General features: G+C 42.3%; 1 protein-coding gene across 2 annotated transcripts in view; it reads right to left on the bottom strand.

Annotated features, from left to right (window-relative positions):
- TMEM255B (transmembrane protein 255B) overlaps positions 1–20550 on the bottom strand; it is a 110668-nt gene that overhangs the window by 43655 nt on the left and 46463 nt on the right. For both annotated transcript variants that reach the window (XM_056555985.1, XM_056555986.1), the window contains exons 2-4: positions 16457–16599; positions 16123–16185; positions 6313–6402 (exon numbers count right to left, since the gene is read on the bottom strand). In XM_056555985.1, the coding sequence (XP_056411960.1) occupies positions 6313–6402; positions 16123–16185; positions 16457–16599 (296 nt within the window). The remainder of the gene's footprint in view (positions 1–6312; positions 6403–16122; positions 16186–16456; positions 16600–20550) is intronic.

Here is a 20550-nt window from a genome sequence, read left to right as displayed (position 1 = left end):
AGAGATTAATAAGTCTCACTGGGACCTTCCCATTCCGTATGGTTACCAGGCTTCTAGCAGCTCGCACCAAGGGGTAATCTTCCAGTAGAAGGGGTTCCAAGGTAATCTTGATTTTTCACCCCGGGTCGGGCACGGCACCAAATAACTGTCTCCGCCTGTGGCTGTAGACTAACGGCTCGGATATCTTGAATCCTTATCGACAGATCTCTCCTTGATGATTCACAAACTTCTGTTCTACTTGGAGGATTTTGAGGTGGTGTTGGGCAGCTCTCCGGCCTGGGGGTGACAGGTGAGGGAGAGATGCATGCAGTGCACAGACAATATCATCAAAACAGCGCCTCATAATATTCATGCCTAAAATGAAATCAGCTGCCCCCTCATCCCTAACATTTGTGACAATCACACCTTGTCTTCCTAACACATGTTTTCCCACCTGCACCGTGGGCTCCCAGTAACCATGCCTGGGTACTGGTTCCCCGTTCCCTGCAATTACTCTGAACTCTTCTTCCTGAGGGTCACACAACCTTTCTGGGCCCCAGTACTTATAGAAAACCCCCTGTGGAATAGCGGATACCTGAGACCCCGTATCTATCAGGGCTTGTAACCGGATACCTTCAATCATCACCTGTACATAAGGACAAGAAGCTACATACATAGACAGTCCCTTCTTGTCACTGGTTGATTCTGGACCTTCAACCTCTACTGCTGGGATGCCCGTTTAAAGCCCAGCATTGGCTCTTCCAGTGTCCGTTCTTATTACAATAGCTACAGATGGGTCTCTGACTTCAAGGTGGTCTTACAGGAGGGATGCCAGATGGAGCAACAGGGCGAGGGTCGGCCTTCTTAGGTGGTGGTGTTGCAGATCTAAAAGGATTTGGCTGACAGCCATTTCTTTAAAGGCCTTGGCTAACTGTTCAATGTCCTGTTTAATGTCTTGTAAGTCAGCTGTCCAAGGACTAGAAGAAGGGGTTGGCGGGGAAGATTGAGAAGGGACAGGCGGCTGGGGCGCGGGCCCCAGAGATTCAGCAGCGGGGACACTAATCTCTTCTGTCTGGGGTCCCGACTCTATTACTTTAACCGTGAGTCTCTTAAAAGCTGGAAAAGCCATGTCGGGATTTTCCATGGCCAGCATCCTAAGTTGGGCCTTGTCCCATTTGTTTAGCGCTCCTTCTATAAAACGGTCCATCAGTACTCGATTGCCCTGATTGGGCATGATGCCGTCCAACTTCTGTACCGCCTCTAATGCGCTCTGCAAAGCCACTGCATATGCTCGGAGGGTCTCACCTGGCTTCTGGAGCCGTTCATAGAGTCGGAGGCATACCTCCGAGGGAGAATGAGAGTCAAACACTTGAGAAAGTCCTTCAAAAATCTTTCCCACTGTGGCTTTATCAACTGCTGGCCAGGTGCGAAGTTCTTCAAAGGCGGGTCCCTGGAGCTGTCCCAGGAGCAGCTGTACCTGTTGATGAGGGGAAAGTGCATAAAATCCAAAGAGGCTGTAGAATTTTTCTTTAAAGTTTCTTAACGTAAAAGGGTCACCATTGTAAGTGGGAAGCACAGGATTCCCCAAGAAGACAGGTGAGGCAACTGGGGCTCCCAACACATAGGGAGAGACTAAAGGTGGACTTATTGGATCCTGTTACGCCTGTGCTGGAGGTCTCGCTGGAATCACAGGCAGAGCACGTCCTTGTGAGGTCGAAAGTGTTGGTGAAGGCGGCAACACTCTTCTGGCCTGGGGTGGAGACCCCATTGATGGGGCCACTGGGGCATCGCCCCCTTGCTGTTCAGGTGGGGACTGTGGGACTGCAGGTTCTGACATCTCTGTATTTTGGTATGCTGGCCCTTTAAACAGGTCTTGAATTCCTAGGTCCCAAAGAAATACACAGTTGTTCTCTAATCTGGAACTTGAGAGCGTACATTTCAAATTTGAGAGCGGTGACCTGAAACTCAACATCCTTTAATTGGAATTTGAGTCCGTTGATCGGCAGCTGAAGCGACTCTATGCGGGACTTCAATTCGGCAATCTGATGTCTCAGAGTCCCGTACTGTTCTGGTTCCCCACAGCTTCCAGCCCGTTGTCGCACTTTGCGCCTTTTCCCGTGCTGAGCTGTCTCTCTTTGTTGGTTTCTGGCACTAGACTCCAACAAAATGGCTGCCGCGGCACCGAGAGCTTCGGTGGGCGGGGTCTCTGGATCACGTGCGGCGGGAGGTCCCGCGCTTACTTGTAGCTCCGCTGTACTGTTCGCCTCCCCCTTACTTTACTCTTAGCCCCCTTGTGTGGCGCACCACAAGCACCGTTCCTGTACACAGCAACACAGTTTTCAGCACATGTATAAAGTTCTTTTTCTGGGGGGGGGGGGGAGTACACTTTCACTAATGGCGACTGTAGTAGGCACACACCCGTATCCTGTTCGTGACGCCAAAAAGGCTTTATCAACTGCTGGCCAGGTGCGAAGTTCTTCAAAGGCGGGTCCCTGGAGCTGTCCCAGGAGCAGCTGTACCTGTTGATGAGGGGAAAGTGCATAAAATCCAAAGAGGCTGTAGAATTTTTCTTTAAAGTTTCTTAACGTAAAAGGGTCACCATTGTAAGTGGGAAGCACAGGATTCCCCAAGAAGACAGGTGAGGCAACTGGGGCTCCCAACACATAGGGAGAGACTGAAGGTGGACTTATTGGATCCTGTTACGCCTGTGCTGGAGGTCTCGCTGGAATCACAGGCAGAGCACGTCCTTGTGAGGTCGAAAGTGTTGGTGAAGGCGGCAACACTCTTCTGGCCTGGGGTGGAGACCCCATTGATGGGGCCACTGGGGCATCGCCCCCTTGCTGTTCAGGTGGGGACTGTGGGACTGCAGGTTCTGACATCTCTGTATTTGGTATGCTGGCCCTTTAAACAGGTCTTGAATTCCTAGGTCCCAAAGAAATACACAGTTGTTCTGTAATCTGGAACTTGAGAGCGTAGATTTCAAATTTGAGAGCGGTGACCTGAAACTCAACATCCTTTAATTGGAATTTCAGTCCGTTGATCGGCAGCTGAAGCGACTCTATGCGGGACTTCAATTCGGCAATCTGATGTCTCAGAGTCCCGTACTGTTCTGGTTCCCCACAGCTTCCAGCCCGTTGTCGCACTTTGCGCCTTTTCCCGTGCTGAGCTGTCTCTCTTTGTTGGTTTCTGGCACTAGACTCCAACAAAATGGCTGCCGCGGCACCGAGAGCTTCGGTGGGCGGGGTCTCTGGATCACGTGCGGCGGGAGGTCCCGCGCTTACTTGTAGCTCCGCTGTACTGTTCGCCTCCCCCTTACTTTACTCTTAGCCCCCTTGTGTGGCGCACCACAAGCACCGTTCCTGTACACAGCAACACGGTTTTCAGCACATGTATAAAGTTCTTTTTCTGGGGGGGGGGGGGGGAGTACACTTTCACTAATGGCGACTGTAGTAGGCACACACCCGTATCCTGTTCGTGACGCCAAAAAGGCTTTGTGGTAGCCCTTGGGGAGAGTATAGTAGTGGGGATGTTGTATCGGTATATGAGGGGTTAACGTTAACCCTATGGTTCGTGATGCCAGGCTGAGGGCTAGTATGCTGAGGTAATTCTCCGGCCTATCGCCGCCCTTCCCAGTAACGATAGGTGCATGAAATGACTGAAGGTCCACAAGGAGATTTAACTTGAACTTGAACAACTTTACTTAAGTGCTTACGATACATCCAAGGCACAGTAACAGTCTAATATAACAGTCCTTATATTGCTCAGTGACTGACAGCTGTTGCGGACCTTGGAGGTATTTAGAATGTCTCTGAATTTAGGGTAGATATTGCAGATCCGTCCGGATTTAGGGGTTAGATTAGGTCCGGTGATGCTGCAGAGTGTCTGGGGATTGATACACTCTTGATTTAGTATTGATCAGCTGTCGCCGCAAGGCTCAGGACTAACTCACTGCGAGAATAGCTGCGCAGGTCCTTCTCGGTTGACAGCCCAGGAACAAGAGTGATGCTTACTGCTTGGCTGCGCAGGAACAAGAGAGAGAATAATGGCTGCCGCTCCCTTATATGGGCAGGGGCGGGGTGAATCTGATTGGTCCGAATACCTGTCATTCACTTGTACACAGAATGATGGGATTGCATATGTCATAGGGACCTCCACGGGTCCTCAAGCAGAAATACCATAGAGTTCACCTAGTCACGTGACCCGCAGGTCCTGGTACGCTACGCGCAGGTAATTAACTATTCATTTACATTTATATAACTATATTTACATAAACCTTGCATAAGTTACTGGTTTAATAGATGGAATAGAGGTGACAAGGGGTAGACTATACAACATGGACCCCTACGTCCTAGGGACTCTGGCTGTGGGGACCCACACACATGAAGGGACCACATAGGATGCGGTACCGGGACACCACAGTGTCATGGTTGGAAGAAGACTTCATGGTGGTCTGAGCAAGACATAGAAGAAAATGAAAGAGAACAACTCAAAGAAGATACCTCCTGTTAGTCAGTAGATGTAACTGCACTGTAATGCAGTAATGGTCTCCAGCGCCTGTGTAGAGCCGAGGTCACCACTATATGATTGTCACTGTATGGGGGATATTGGACTATGTTCTTTGGTTTTATACAGTTACTATGTGGTGGTAATGGTAAAGGTCATGGTGTGGTGGTATTATTCTACTTGTGTACTGATATTGTTATTGATAATATTGGTCAGCATGCTGGATATGGTCAATAACAGTATTATGGTGATAATATTTCTACTTGAATAGTGGTATGATTGGTAATATTGGTCTTAGTATACAGTATCTGTTCAGTAACAGTATGATGGTAATATGTATGGTGATAATATACCTTCTTGTATACCTGTATTATTGGTAACATTGGTCTTAGTATACAAAATTTCTGATGATAGCCCTTGGGGTGCCTCACAATTTTTTTCCCCAAAGGGTGCACCAAGCTTCCTTACACTAATAACCTGGAGCATTAGACAGGGAAGAGACTTTTGCAACTTAAGTAAGGCTGGGTTCAGATATGTCCCGCATCGGTAAACTCAGCCTAGATCTTGACGCAACTGATGCCGTGACTGATGATAACGTGCATCAGCTGTCATCAATTGTATGGCATCCGGCATTCATTGTTTCTGGATGCCGGACAGGGGAACACAGCACGCTATGTGCCCCTGTCCCTTGCCATCCAGTGTGCCCAACCATCCAGTGTCAAAATTGAGACAGTGGATCATTGTGAACTGTCCCATTAAAATGAATGGGATCAGTTCTAGCATCAGTTTCCCTCAGGTGCACGCCGGAGGGAAACTATTCCGGATGTCGGACATATGTGAACCCACCCTAAGGTATTTAGCTTGTAACTAAAGTTTTTTTTTATTTTTTTATTTTTTTTTCAGATCAATTGGTTCCAGAAAGTTATGTAGATGTGTAAATTACTTCTATTAAAAAAATCTTATTCTTTCCAGTACTTGTCAGCTACTGTATTCTCCAAAGGAAGCTGAGTTTTCTTTTCAGTCTGACCACAGTGCTCTCTGCTGACACCTCTGTCCGTGTCAGGAACTGTCCAGAGTAGGAGAAAATCCCCATAGCAAACCCAACTTCCTTTGAAGCATACAACTCAACTTTCTCTGAAGCATACAGCAGCTGATAAACACTGGAAGGATTAAGATTTTTTTTAATAGAAGTCATTTGCAAATCTGTTTTACTTTCTGGCACCAGTTAATCAAAAAAATTATGATTTTCCACTGGAGTTCCTCTTTAACAAAATACAATAAGACCAAATTATTATCTAAGAGAAAAACAGAGTCTAGAAGTTTCAAGACTTAAGAATTAGTCTAATCACAGATAACAACAAGAGAAGTCATAAATGGTGAGAAATTAAAACACAAACTATTTTAGAAAGTTGTAGAACTCTTCATTATAAATTAGGTATACTTTATTTACACTGTAAAACTATTTAACCCCATTGGCAACATCAGCTATACAGTACATGTAAGGTGAATGTGCACTGGAACTCTCCATACACAGTGGTTTCCATCTGCTGTTGGCAGCCAACACCTTCAATGACCGATATTGGTGATCATGCTGATGCCGGTCAAATGCTGCAATCAAGAGGTTGACTGACAGGTGCTATGGGTGGCGGGAGGTCCAATGGGATATCAAGGTGCAGATTGTTATCACGGAAGCCTTTTAAAGGCCTCGGTGTCAGCCATGGTAGATCTTCTAGTACAGCGCTGATTTAACTCATGAATGCAGTGCAATAGCATTGTGCTTCTCCTTAAGACCACGGACTAATAGAAGTAGCAAAAAGTGCAAATACTTACAATATGTCGAGCTGCAAAAACTCCATCAACTATAGCAGAACAAAATGCTGCTACCACTCCAAAACTGATGAACACAATAGAGGCAACTAGCTGAAGAAAAAGAAACATATTATGAATAAAATATGGCTCTTACGTGGCACAAAAGTAAAAAAATAATACTGCAGTTTGTTAAGAAATCTAAACTACAGCCCTGTGCTTGCTACTGAAGAATACATCAGAGTAGAGACAGAATGTTGTCTTTTGATACCAGTGAAGGAGGTGTATTTCTTATTGTATTGATAAAAGCAGGAATCCATTACTGTTTTTGTATTAAAATCCATTACTGCTTTTATATTAGATAAGCTCTTTAGCATACATGCTATACATCTTTTTACATGGTATGCATCAAGCCATTTTATTTTTTTATAAAATACAATAGGTAGAAACTTTATAGAAAGCAAACTGTATAGACATCAATCTATGTGCGTGTTGTCTTATAAATGGTAAGGAATGTGATCTTGGTTGCTAATGTTAGATATGCTGGTTGAGGCATTAGACAGGCAGGGTTCTTCCTAGAGTAAGTAATAAACTAGAAGCAGTGGGTGTAATCGTAATCCTCTTTGAATCATTGGATGATAACCAAGGTCACCAATGACTGGCGAGACTTGTACAGAGTGTAAGGCATGTAATACCATATAGTACCATATAAGTAAATGTGCTATTACTCTTAAAGGGGTACTCCACTGGAAAACATTTTTTTTTATCAACTGGTGCCATAAAGTAAAACGGATTGTTAAATTACTTCTATTAAAAAATCTTAATCCTTCCAGTACTTATCAGCTGCTGTTATGATCCACATGAAGTTATTTTCTTTTTGAATTTCCTTTCTGTCTGACCACAGTGCTCTCTGCTGACATCTCTGCCCATGTCAGGAACTGTCCAGAGTAGGAGAAAATCCCCATAGGAAACCTATCCTGCTATGGACAGTTCCTAAAATGGACAGGGGTGTCAGCAGAGAGCACTGTGGTCAGGCAGAAAGGAAATTAAAAAAGAAAGGAACTTCCTGTGGATCATAAAAGCAGCTGATATGTACTTAAAGGATTAAGATTTTTTAATTGAAGCAATTTACAAATCTGTTTAACTTTCTGGCACCAGTTGATTTAAATTTTTTCCATGTGACCGAAAAAGACTTTCCTCAAGGGCTCAAATAGAATAATATAATATAGATAGGGTAGGGGGTTTATTATTCACTAAGAGAGCAACTAAAACAACAACCTACAGGTGTGAAAGACCACACAACAAAATTGTGAATATACCCCAGTTAGAAGTAACTTATGACAAGTATGATCATGTATAAAAGTGATTTTATTGAAATATATAGTTTAAAAAATACATATATGTATATCTGAAATCACAGAATCAATTCATAAAGGGTAGTATAAAAATAAAGAATATATATATATATAAATATATATATATATATATATATATATATATATATATATATAAGAATAAAATATAAGGTGGATACTGGGGTGAGAAAACCTGTATGCCAATAGAATGGGTGAAGAGATAAAAAAGTTGCTTGGGAAGTCACTGTGCTGATAGTGAGCTGCAATTAATGGTTATAAATAAATTAATATCTACAGGGGTTGCATGCACAAGGTAAGGGAAAAGGGGGGAAGGGCGTCGTGCAGGATATGCGCAAACAAAATGTGCAATACTTGTGGAATTAAATACCACGCAATGGCCAGCACTCAAGTGAGTTAATGGTATAGGCTGGCACAGGACTCACCCCAGTCCACCTCCACAGCTCCGACGCGTTTCGCCAGAAGCGGCTTGACAAAGCTGCTTCTGGCGAAACGCGTCGGAGCTGTGGAGGTGGACTGGGGTGAGTCCTGTGCCAGCCTATACCAAACGGTCTTTCTTTGTATATCATTCTTTGCTGCTAGTCACTACTCAAATTTGCTGCTATCTATCTGCTGCTATCCATATTATTGCTGCTATCTGCCTGTTGGTTGTTATTGCTTATTGTTAGCACCATACTGGGTGACCCAGGCAGTATTCTCCTTTCTTTGGGTTGCATGTCCATGTCCTTGCCCACTTCACCTGCACGGTAATTTTTGCACTTGTTTTAACTCACTTGAGTGCTGTGCTTTATTTGTTTTTTTCTGCTTTGGTTATTAACTAATAATTTTATCACATATATTTTTTTGTCCTCATTGGCCATTGCGTGGTATTTAATTCCACAAGTATTGCACATTTTGTTTGCGCATATCCTGCACGACGCCCTTCCCCCCTTTTCCCTTACCCTGTGCATGCAACCCCTGTAGATATTAATTTATTTATAACCATTAATTGCAGCTCACTATCAGCACAGTGACTTCCCAAGCAACTTTTTTTATCTCTTCACCCATTCTATTGGCATACAGGTTTTCTCACCCCAGTATCCACCTTATATTTTATTCTTTTATATATATATATATATATATATATATATATATATATATATATATATATATTCTTTATTTTTATACTACCCTTTATGAATTGATTCTTTGATTTCAGATATACATATATGTATTTTTTAAACTATATATTTCAATAAAATCACTTTTATACATGATCATACTTGTCATAAGTTACTTCTAACTGGGGTATATTCACAATTTTGTTGTGTGGTCTTCCACACCTGTTGGTAATTGTTAAATTTTTTTCAGTGGAGTACCCCTTTAAAGATCATACCAAGTACAATTATGTCGGCCAAAATCAAGAAAACAAAAGCAGTCCAACTTGTTTCTATATGTCTAGAAGTCTGAATATGTCCTAATTCCATTTTATGCCATATTATATTTTCAGTTAATAAATCTAATATAATCTAAGTGAAATGGGAAAACCAAGGGGATGTATTTCAACCCATGACATCCATTATAATTGCAGACACTTCTTCCTACATTACAGTGTCAGTGTAATCTGATCTATAATGGCTTCCATTTACCAGTGTTCACAGAATAATATTATATTACAGTATTTTCAGCAACTATTGTTTATTTATCTGTGTTATTGAATTGTATGCACTCACTTTGATCTGACATTTCTTTTATTTGTAACAGAGATTGTACAGTATGTTAACCCCTTAAGGACGCAGACCATTTTGACCTTAAGGACGCAGCCGTTTTTTGCAAATCTGACCACTGTCACTTTTTAAAGGGGTTATCCAGTGAAAAACTTTTTTTTTATATATCAACTGGCTCCAGAAAGTAAAACAGATTTGTAAATGACTTCTATTAAAAAAGCTTAATCATTTCAGTACTTATGAGCTGCTGAAGTCGAGTTGTTCTTTTCTGCTTAAGTGCTCTCTGTTGACACCTGTCTCGGGAACTGTCCAGAGTAGAAGCAAATCCCCATAGCAAACCTCTTCTACTCTGTGCAGTTCCCGAGACAAGCAGAGACGTCAGCAGAGAGCTCTGTTGCCAAACAGAAAAGAACAACTCAGTTTCATCAGCTGATAATTTTTGGAAGGATTAAGATTTTTTAGTAATTTACAAATCTGTTTAACTTTCTGGAGCCAGTTGATAAAAAAAAAAAAAGTTTTTTTCCTGGAATACCCCTTTAAGCATGAATAACTCTGGGATGCTTTAACTTATGAATTTGATTTTCATGACATATTCTACTTTATGTTAGTGGTAGAGTTTCGTCGATACTTGCATCATTCCTTGGTGAAAAATTCCAAAATGTTATGATAAATTAGAAAATTTTGCATATTTCGAACTCTGAAACTCTCTGCTTGTAAGGAAAATGGACATAACAAATAAATTATATATTGATTCACATATACAATATATCTACTTTATGTTTGCATCATAAAGTTGACATGTTCGTACTTTTTGAACCCATTAGAGGACTTCAAAATATAGCAGCAATTTTCAAAATTTTTACAAAAAAATCAAAATCTTAATTCAGGGGCCAGTTAAGTTTGAAGTGGATTTGAGGGGCCTTTCTGTAAGAAATCCCCCATAAATTACGACATTATAGAAACTGCACTGCTCAAAGTATTCAAAATGACATTCAAGAAAGTTTGTTAACCCTTTAGGTGTTTGACAGGAATAGCAGCAAAATGGAGGCAAAAATTCAAAATCTTCATTTTTTACACTAACTTGTAGACCCAGTTTTTTATTTTTATAAGGGATAAATGGAGAAAAAGCCCACAAAATGTGTAACCTAATTTCTCTTGAGTAAGGAAATACCTCATATGTGGATGTAAAGTGCCCTGTGGGTGCACTACAAGGCTCAGAAGGGAAGGAGCGATAATAGGATTTTGGAGAGCAAATTTTGCTGAAATGGTTTTTAGGCGGCATGTCACCATTAGGAAGCCCCTATGGTGCCAGAACAGCAAAAAGCATCCACATGGCATACTATTTGGGAAACTACACCCCTCAAGGAACATAACAAGGGGTACAGTGAGCCTTAACACCCTACAGGTGACTGACAAACTTTCGTTAAAGTGGAACGTAAAAATGAAAAATTAGAATTTTTTTTCACTAAAATGCAGATGTTACCCAAATTTTTCATTTTCACAAGGGGTAATAGGTGAAAATGTCCCACAAAATTTGTAACCTCATTTGTCTTGAATAAGGAATTATCTCATATGTGGATGTAAAGTGCTCTGCAGGTGCACTAGAGAGCTCAGAAGGGAAGGAGTGACATTGGGTTTTTGGAAAGCGAATTTAGCTGAAATGGTTTTTGGGAGGCATGTGTCATTTAGGAAGCCCCCATGGTGCCCTCAAGGAACGTAACAAGGGGTACAGTGAACCTTAACACCTTACAGGTGATTGACGGACTTTCACTAAAGTTGGACGTGAAAATGAAAAATTTGATTTTTCTCACTAAACTGCTGGTGCTACCCCAAATTTTTCATTTTTACAAGGGGTAATAGGAGAAAAAGTCCCCCAAAATTTTTTACATTATTTCTTCTGAGTATGGAAATACCCCATATGTGGATGTAAAGTGCTCTGCGAGAGCACTACAGGCTTCAGATTAGAAGGAGGGGCATTGGGCTTTTGGAGAGAGAATTTGGTTTGAATAGAAGTTCGGGGGCCATGTGCATCTACAAAGCCCCCCGTGTTACCAGAACAGTGGACCCCACAACATCTGACTCCATTTTGGAAACTACACCCCTCACAGAATGTAAAAAGGGGTGCAGTGAGCATTTACACCCTACTGGCACTTGACAGATCTTTGGAACTGTGGGCTGGGCAAATGAAAAATTAAATTTTTCATTTTTACGGACCACTGTTCCAAAAATCTGTTAGACACCTGTGGGGTGTAAATGCTCAATGCCTCCCTTGTTACATTCCGTGAGGGGTGTAGTTTCCTAAATGGGGTCACATGTGGAGGGGTCCACTGTTCTGGCAGCATGGGGGCTTTGTTAACGCACATGGCCTTCAATTCCTGCCAAATTCTCTCTCCTAAAGCCCAATATCGCTCATTCTGAGCCCTGTAGTACGCCCATAGAGCACTTTACATCCTTATATCGGGTTACAAATTGGATTTTTTTTTTGTGTTTATGTTAGCTATACTTTTGGCTGCTCTTTATAACACTTTATCAGCAGGAAAATAGTTTTATTGTGCGGTCAGCAACAGTCGGATAGGCGTGGCTGTGGATCGTAATGCCCCGCCACGCCTATCCCCTGTAAGTGAGCGCTGGGACCACTGTGTGACTGACACACAGGTCCCCACCCCCGATGTCCATGATGTGCGGTCCGGCGTGACTCCACTGAGCCTATACATATTATGTGCACCTTTATGATATATGATATACAGTGCCTGTACTCCTCTTCTATCTTCTCCTGGTGCCGGAGACGCGCTGCTTCTGCTTTCACTATAGGCACAGAGAAAGCGCTCACTCCCGTTGTCTGCCACCAGCTCAGTGCGCCTGTGCAGTGCTAGAGGCAGGGAGTGAGCTCTCTGCCTCTAGTGATAGCAGAAGCAGTGTGAGACGCAGCACCAGGAGAAGAAAGGAGTATGGGCACTGTATATCATAAAGGTGCACATAATATGTATAGGCTCAGTGGAGTCACGCCGGACCGCACATCATGGACATCGGGGGTGGGGACCTGTGTGTCAATCACACAGTGGTCCCAGCGCTCTCTTACAGGGGATAGGCATGGCAGAGGTGGGGCATTACAATCCCCAGCCATGCCTATCCGACAGTTGCTGACTGCACAATAAAACTATTTTCCTGCTAATGAAGTGTGATAAACAGCAGCCAAAAGTATAGCTGCATTATACGTATCATCATCTATACTATCATGTTATTAGTCTGGGGGGTACAATATCCATGGCAGTTGCGCTTTAAGCGCCCGCAGAGCACTTTACTTCCACATATGGGGTATTTCCGTACTCGGGAGAAATTGCGTTTCAAATTTTGGGGATTTTTTTTCCTTTTACCTCCTATATAAATGAAAAGTATGGGACAACACCGGCATGTTAGTGTAAAAAATTTCAATTTTTTCATTTTTTTACACTATTATGCTGGTGTAGACCTCAACTTTACCTTTTCATAAGGGGTAAAAGGAGAAAAAGCCCCCCAAAATTTGTTGTGCAAATTCTCCCGAGTACGGAAATGATCCATATGTGGCCCTAAACTGTTGCCTTGAAATATGTCAGGGCTCCGGAGAGCGCCATACACTAAATTAGGAATTTGCATAGGGGTGGACCCGGATGTAAGCATGGCGCTTGCCTCCACCGCCATAATACCCTACGCCAGTGTTCCCCAAACAGGGTGCCTTCAGCTGTTGCAAAACTCCCAGCATGCCTGGACAGTCAATGGCTGTCGGGCAATACTGGGAGTTGATATTTTGCAAAAGCTGGATGCTCCGTTTTGGAAATGGCGGTACAAGACGTTTTTAATTATTATTGGAGGGGGGGGGGGGTGCGACAGTGTAAGGGTGTGTAGTGTTTTACTCTTTATTTTGTGTTAGTGTAGTGTAGTGCTTTTAGGGTACATACACATGGGCAGGAGTTCACAACGAGTTTCCTGCTGGGAGCTTAAACTGCAGCTGTAAATTTGCCGCAGCTCAGACTCAAAGCGGGAAAATCAATTTAAACCCCCACCTGTGTGAATTCACATGGGGGGGGGGGGGGGGGGCAAACCTCTAGCTGTTGCAAAACTATAACTCCCAGCATGCACTTACAGACCGTGCATGCTGGGAGTTCTAGTTATGCAACAGCTGGAGGCGCACTGGTTGGGAAACACTGAGTTACATAACAGACTACTGCAGTGTTTCCGCACCAGTGTACCTCCAGCTGTTGCAAAACTACAACTCCCAGCATGCATGGCCTGTCAGTGCATGCTGGGAGTTGTAGTTTTGCAACAGCTGGAGGTACACTGGTGCAGAAACACTGAGTTAGGGAACAGACAGTGTTTCACAACCAGTGTGCCTCCAGTTGTCGCAAAACTACAACTCCCAGCATGCCTGGACAGCCGAAGGGCATGCTGGAAGTTGTAGTCATGCAACAACTGGAGGAGAACAGTTTGGAGACCACTGTGTAGTAGTCTCCAAACTGTGGCCTTCCAGATTTTGAAAAACTTCAACTGCAAGCATGCCCAGATTGCCCAGGCATGCTGGGAGTTGTAGATTGGCAACATCTGAAGGGCCAGCTGTTGCAGAACTACAACTCTCAGCATGCCTGGCTGTCTAGGCATGCTTCGAATTGTAGTTTTGCAACATCTGGAGGGTAACAGTTTGGACGCCACTGTATAGTGGTCTCCAAACTGCCCTTCCAGATGTTGCAAAACTACAACTCCCAGCATGCCAAGACTGTCCAGGCATGCTGGAGTTGTAGTTCTGCAACATCTAAAGGGCCAGATGTTACAGAACTACAACTCCCAGCATGCCTGGACTGTCTAAGCATGCTCAGAGTTGTAGTTTTGCAACATCTGGAAGGGCACAGTTTAGAGACCACTACACAGTGGTCTCCAAACTGTGTCCCTCCAGATGTTGCAAAAGTACCAATCTCCCCAGACACTGTGATCATGGAACTCAGTACTATAAGTGATGCTTAGCAGCGCCGTACATTTACTGCGCGTATATTTAAGCTGTACACAATGTATAATTTATTTATGTTTAAGTATAGCTTTAAATTAGCTTTGAAACTACAATTTGTGCACATTCAAGTCTTTTTATTGGTATCATATTTGCGATACGTGCTACCTTTTGATCTTTTTTATTCTGTTATTTGTATCAAAATTGGTGAATTTTGTGCTTTTTTTGTTGTTGTTTTTTTTTAATGGGCTCACCGTGCAGGATAATTCACATTATAGTTTTATAGTACACATCATTATGGATGTGGTAATACATATTATGTATATAATTTGTGTTTCTGATCTTTTTTGATGATAATACAGGTCTTTTATTGGGAAAGAGGCATTGTTTTTTTTTATACACTTCTTACTTTTATTGAATAACTTTTCATTACATTTTTTTTACACTTTTTACAGGTTATACTATGCTGCAATACATTTGTACTGCAGCACAGTATCACCTGATCAGCAGCACACAGGACAGTCTGTGCTATCCAGCCTCTGGCTGGATCATACAGTCTTCCGTAGCAGGCAGACAGGAGGTCATCATCTGACCTCCTGCTGCCATAGCAACCAATGGCAACCCATGATTTTATTGCGGTGCCGCCATTGGTGAACAGGGGGAGCGTGCTGATCAGGATTGATCAGAGCATCTATGGGGTTAATGCTGCTGGGACCGGCGCAATCGCAGCCCTGGCTGTGATTAACATCTGGCTCCCACCGCTGATCTCCTGCGCTGCCTGCGGCAGTAGGAAGTAACTCTGTCTTCCTTTGTAATACAGACATGCCTTTAGGTGCTTATTTAGTGGCTTTATCTTAGCAAATTAACTTTTTCCACAGCAAGGTATAGTCAGAGAGGCGTTGTCAGTAGAGATGAGCGAAATTACAGTAAATTCGATTCGTCACGAACTTCTCGGCTCGGCAGTTGATGACTTATCCTGCATAAATTAGTTCAGCTTTCCGGTGCTCCGGTGGGCTGGAAAAGGTGGATACAGTCCTAGGAGACTCTTTCCTAGGACTGTATCCACCTTTTCCAGCCCACCGGAGCACCGGAAAGCTGAACTCATTTATGCAGGAAAAGTCATCAAGTGCCGAGCCGAGAAGTTTGTGACAAATCAAATTTACTGTAAGTTCACTCATCTCTAGTTGTCAGGGTCTACAATGCCCTGGGGCCACCACCTCCGACTGTACCTGACTGTGGGAAAAAGTGAATTGTACAAGATAAATCCACTGGTAGACAGGGTTACTTTGTGTACATAGTTTCATAGTGTATTTTTAAGTGATAGTTCCGCTTCAACATGCACACAGTTAGCTCAAGTCTGTAGTTGGGCCAACCAAGATTGAAAAGACACACAAATGTTTTTTTTTTTTTTTGTGATCAATGCTTTCCTCCCTGTTGCAAAAAGAATAAGAGGGTAGGTAAATAGATAGACATGGAATATAGCTACCTCCCTTTTTTTCAGTGCTGCGGCTGCCTTCTATTTTTGAATCAGTATGTGGCTCCGGACCTGAGCTATTTTTGTTGTGTGCACCACCTGCCTATTGAACTTGATGTGCTGCTCATCCCTTCTTTTAGATAAATAGATTGACATATACATATATAAATAATCCTTAAAAAATAATATCCTCTTGGGAGATGTAAGGTCGCCATTTGTGGCACAATGGATTCAGCCATTACTTATGATAACGTATGATAACTATTACTTAGACAAAATACATAAATGACAATAACTTATTATCCATACCATTTGTTTTCTGTTTTCCACAAGGTGAATTCCAATAATACCTAAGAAAGACCCAAAGCCAAGCTGATGGCAGAAGAAAAATGAAACAAATTAGATATTTTCTACGTAGTCAACATGAAGTATAGAGCTTTCAGTTCCTCAATAGCAAATCAGTGCTCTGCATTTTCAGAAAGTTGATACATTTTTATAAACATCATTAGTTCTTTTACATACATTTGTGATAGTTATAACTGACAAATGCAACAAATCAGTAGCTGAGAATGATTTTATAAATGGACAACTATTATCATTTTTCTAAGTACATGATTGTAGAAAAAGTTAGATGCATTCTTACAATTATTCCTGGATAATAACCTCCGACAGTTATATTTTCTGTTCTTGTGGTCGCAGCCAATCCAATAGTCAATATAAAAAGAGATACCACAAGCAGGGAGATGGTGAACCACAAAGCAGTCCTCTTCCGTTTAACAAAATGACCTACAATTATAGTATAACAGATTAACGCATACTTGTAAGATATATTTTTTTAAAGCCTGCATGGTTTTGTTAGATTAACCAAAGTTGCGACAAGATGATTTTAGTGTTCTCACTGCTGTTATTGAGCTCCTGAGGGCACCTTCCATGGCGTACTGATATTTTCCTATTTCTCATTCTCTCTATTTCAGGAGGGATGATAAGAGCTGTGCTGTTTGCCAGCAGTACTCACACCTGAACTTCCTTTTTCTTCTCTGGCCATTAACAGGCTTACACCCACTCTTCTTTGCTATGCCATGATATTGTGATGGAGAAAGCACAGTAAACTGAACAGGCTGGCACTGTGCTGGTGGATGATTTACCGAGTACACTACTATAGATATCATGTGTGGGAGAAAGGCATTATTGCACTGGCTTTACAAGATGTTACAAGAGCAAAAAGAAACAGTAACAACACAGAAAGGAAGGTTTTACATCACAACGAACTGCTGAGGATGCTGATGACAAGCAGAAGTGGGGGTGGATTAAACTTATGAGGCAACACTGTGTACATAATAGGAAAACTATTTAGGCCTCTTTCACACTGTGATCCCCATCATGCTCTTCCGTTCAGAACTCCTAATAACGTCCGTCAAAGGATCCCATTAATGTCAATGAGATCTTTGTGCACCTGTTATCATCAGTTGCAGTCAGTTATGATTCTAGTTTGTTATTTTGACAGGACAAAAGACAGTGCATTCACTAATTTTTCTCCTGTCAAAAATAACAGACATATAACAGACTTTTAAAATTTAACATCGAAGTCTATGGATGACTGATGAAAACTAATGTTCGTTATTTGTATATTTCATTATGATCTGTTATTGCTACTGAGCATGCTCAGTAAAGCCTCACAACCAGGAAGTCACATTAGAAAAGGGGAGGGTTTAGCAGACAATAACGGATCATAACGGATAAAAATAAAAGATTATAATGGATGGCCAATGTCCGTTTTTTAACAGAATGTCTGTTAATATAACGGACATTGGTCAAAACATTGTGATCAGTTATTTTATCCATTTATTCATGAGCTGTTGACAAATAACGGAACAATAATGGGCAGGATAATGACAGCAGTGTGAAACTAGCCCCACATCTACCCTTTTTTATGAACATTGAATATGTGGTCTTTGTTTTTTCTGTATGTTTTGTATTTGAGTTTCAGACCATGTAATATATTGAAGGTTCAACTGTTGAGGGGTTTAACTTTTGGCAACTATGCATACAGTAATCTTCAGGTACAAATCGCACATACACTATACAAAGACACATACATGTACTGTACAGCACATACTGTACAAAGACACCACTGACAGACACACAGCTTACTTTTTCTGTCTGCTGACATCAACCACAACATCTTCCACAATGTCCAAAAGGACTCAAGTTGGAAAGAAGAGAAATTGTGCTGTCTCTATTATACAATCCCTTTTTTCCATAGAGAGATGAATCGTCATCTGCATAGAGTTCAAAATTAATCCTAGAAATCTTATGGAGGTTGAGGATCGGATGCTTGATTTTTGGCAGTTTATCAACCAGCCTAGTCACTGAAGATGCCATGATGAACCAATCGTCCAGGTCATTTTGAGACCTTGAAGTCTTAGAGCGGCCACCACGACTTTGATAAAAGTGTGAGGGGCAGAGGATATACTAAAGGGAAGGGCAACAAACTGAAGATGCTCTAGAACCCCTTGGAGTTGGACAACAATCCTCAAAATATCTCCTGTGAGCGGGATGAGCAGGGATATGCAGGTAGGTATCCTTCGTCCAACGTCACCATAAAATCTCCTAGTTTTAGGATATTTATGAAAGATTAAATGGTCTCCACACGAAAATGCTTCTTCTTTATCTAGAGATTTAGGTAGTGCAGGTCGATAATCATCCTCCTGTAATGTTTAGCATCAGGAAGACTGAAGAATAGGTTCCAGGCCCTTGATCTTCAGTGTAGGACATCCCTTGTAGTAGTACTTGTGAACGAAGCTTTCAGGAATTCTTGTCAAACAACAGAAGCTTGGTCATGGCAAGCCTCTCCAAAGGAGGTAACTTGAGATCTATTGTGTAACCATTGCCCACCATGTTGAGGACCCAAGGATCCCTGGTGGAGGTGGTCCAGGCCTCTTGGAAAAAGTCTAACCTCACCCCCTCTGGAATGGAAGGGGACACTGCACTGAAGAGACAAGGGAAGGACTTGGAAGAGGATGAGGACCTGGCATTACTTGAGTCAAAGGTCTGAGGACTTCTTTTCCTTAGAAGAATGGGGTTGTCCTCTAGAACCTCTCTGATGATAGCCAGATCCTCATTAAGCTCTGGAATGAGGATAGGAGGATCTTTCTCCCCTAGAATGGCAACCTCCCTCCTGAACGGACTCAGGAAGGGACTTGCCCTTTCTGTCTGCATGTTCTTTCATAATCCTATCTAGCTCAGAACAAAACAACCTCCCCGGCTTGAACCAAAGACTGCAGAGGTTGTACTTGGAGGCGTTACATGCTACCCAAGGTTTAAGTCATAAGGGTTTACGACACACAGAGCACAAGGCCATACCCTTAGCAGCCATTTTAAGCTGCCAAGGATCTGCATCACGCACACATTCAGATGCCAACATGTCAAAGGATGCTAAAATGTCATCCCTATGGACCCTAGAATCAATTATTGTTTAGCTCGGTACGAGACTGGACTCATTGTAGACGCCTTCTTAAGAAGTTTGCCCCTTAGAAGATGCAATCATGACAAAAGCGAAACCTGAGGCTGCCAAATAATGTCTTTTTAACCTCTTCCTGCCCCAGGACGTATGCATACTTCCCAGTTGCCTACATGTTAATGCAACTGGATTCCTGGCGTTATCCTGTTCAGCGCGATCCATTTACTCCATAGATTCAATGATCAGTCCTGATCACGGCATCTATGGAATTGACAAGGGGAGAAGGCCCCCGCTTTTCACCAACAGCGATCGCGGGATCTCGTTGATTGCCATGGCAGCAGGAAACCAGCTGATGCCCTCCTGTCTGCCTAGTAGGGCAGCCTGTGAGGTCCAGCCATAGGTTAGATTGCACAGGCTGCATGTCAGTGTATCCTGACAGTTATACTATGCTGAAGTACAGATGTACTGAAGCATAGTATAACCTGTAAAAAGATATGAAAATATTTTTTTATCAATTAATAAAGTGTAAAAAAATAAAATAAATGCCTCTCTAATAAAACCCTATATTATCACCCAAACAAAATAAAAAAAATCGCCCAAACCTCTACATTACAGGTAACACCATGTTCCTTATGACATATGAAAAATTAAACGATAATGTTATTTATCCTGCACAGAAATTTTCCAATTGTTTTCAATATTTTTGAGTTTTTCACAAAAAATACTGCTTGAATCAACAACGGTTTACCACTAATATAAAGTACAACCTGTCATGAAAAAACAATCTCAGAATCACGTTGCTAAGTAGAAGCATGTTAGAGGTATTACCACATAAAGAGACACATACCAGATGAAAAATTGGACCCAGTCACGAGGGGGAGGGGCCATGACATCACGATACTCCGCCCCCTGTATTGTGAGTCATCAGCATGGAGCGATCTTCGCTCCATTCATGCAGCTAATGACAAGCAGGTGCTGCAGGAAAGATTGCGGGGGGTTCAGTGGCGGAACCCTGCGATCAGACATCTTATCCCCTATCCTTTGATACCCTTATAAGGTAAAAACAGGCAGCGTCCTTAAAGGGGTATTCCAGGATTTTTTTTATTTGACCATGCTACAAGGGCTGTAAAGTTAGCGTAGTTCATAATATAGTGTCTGTACCTGTGTGTGATGGTGGTCTTACAATTTGGCATACAAATTACTCAAGTCTCAGGATTTCCCAGGTTGCAGTGCATTGAGATGTTACATCACTACTCAGGTGATCAGAGGGAGCCTGT

Source organism: Hyla sarda, chromosome 2 (genome assembly GCF_029499605.1).
Source record: "Hyla sarda isolate aHylSar1 chromosome 2, aHylSar1.hap1, whole genome shotgun sequence".
Classification (NCBI taxonomy): Eukaryota; Metazoa; Chordata; class Amphibia; order Anura; family Hylidae; genus Hyla; species Hyla sarda.
Note: the sequence above shows the minus strand (reverse complement) of the source record. Positions and strands in the feature narration are given on the sequence as shown.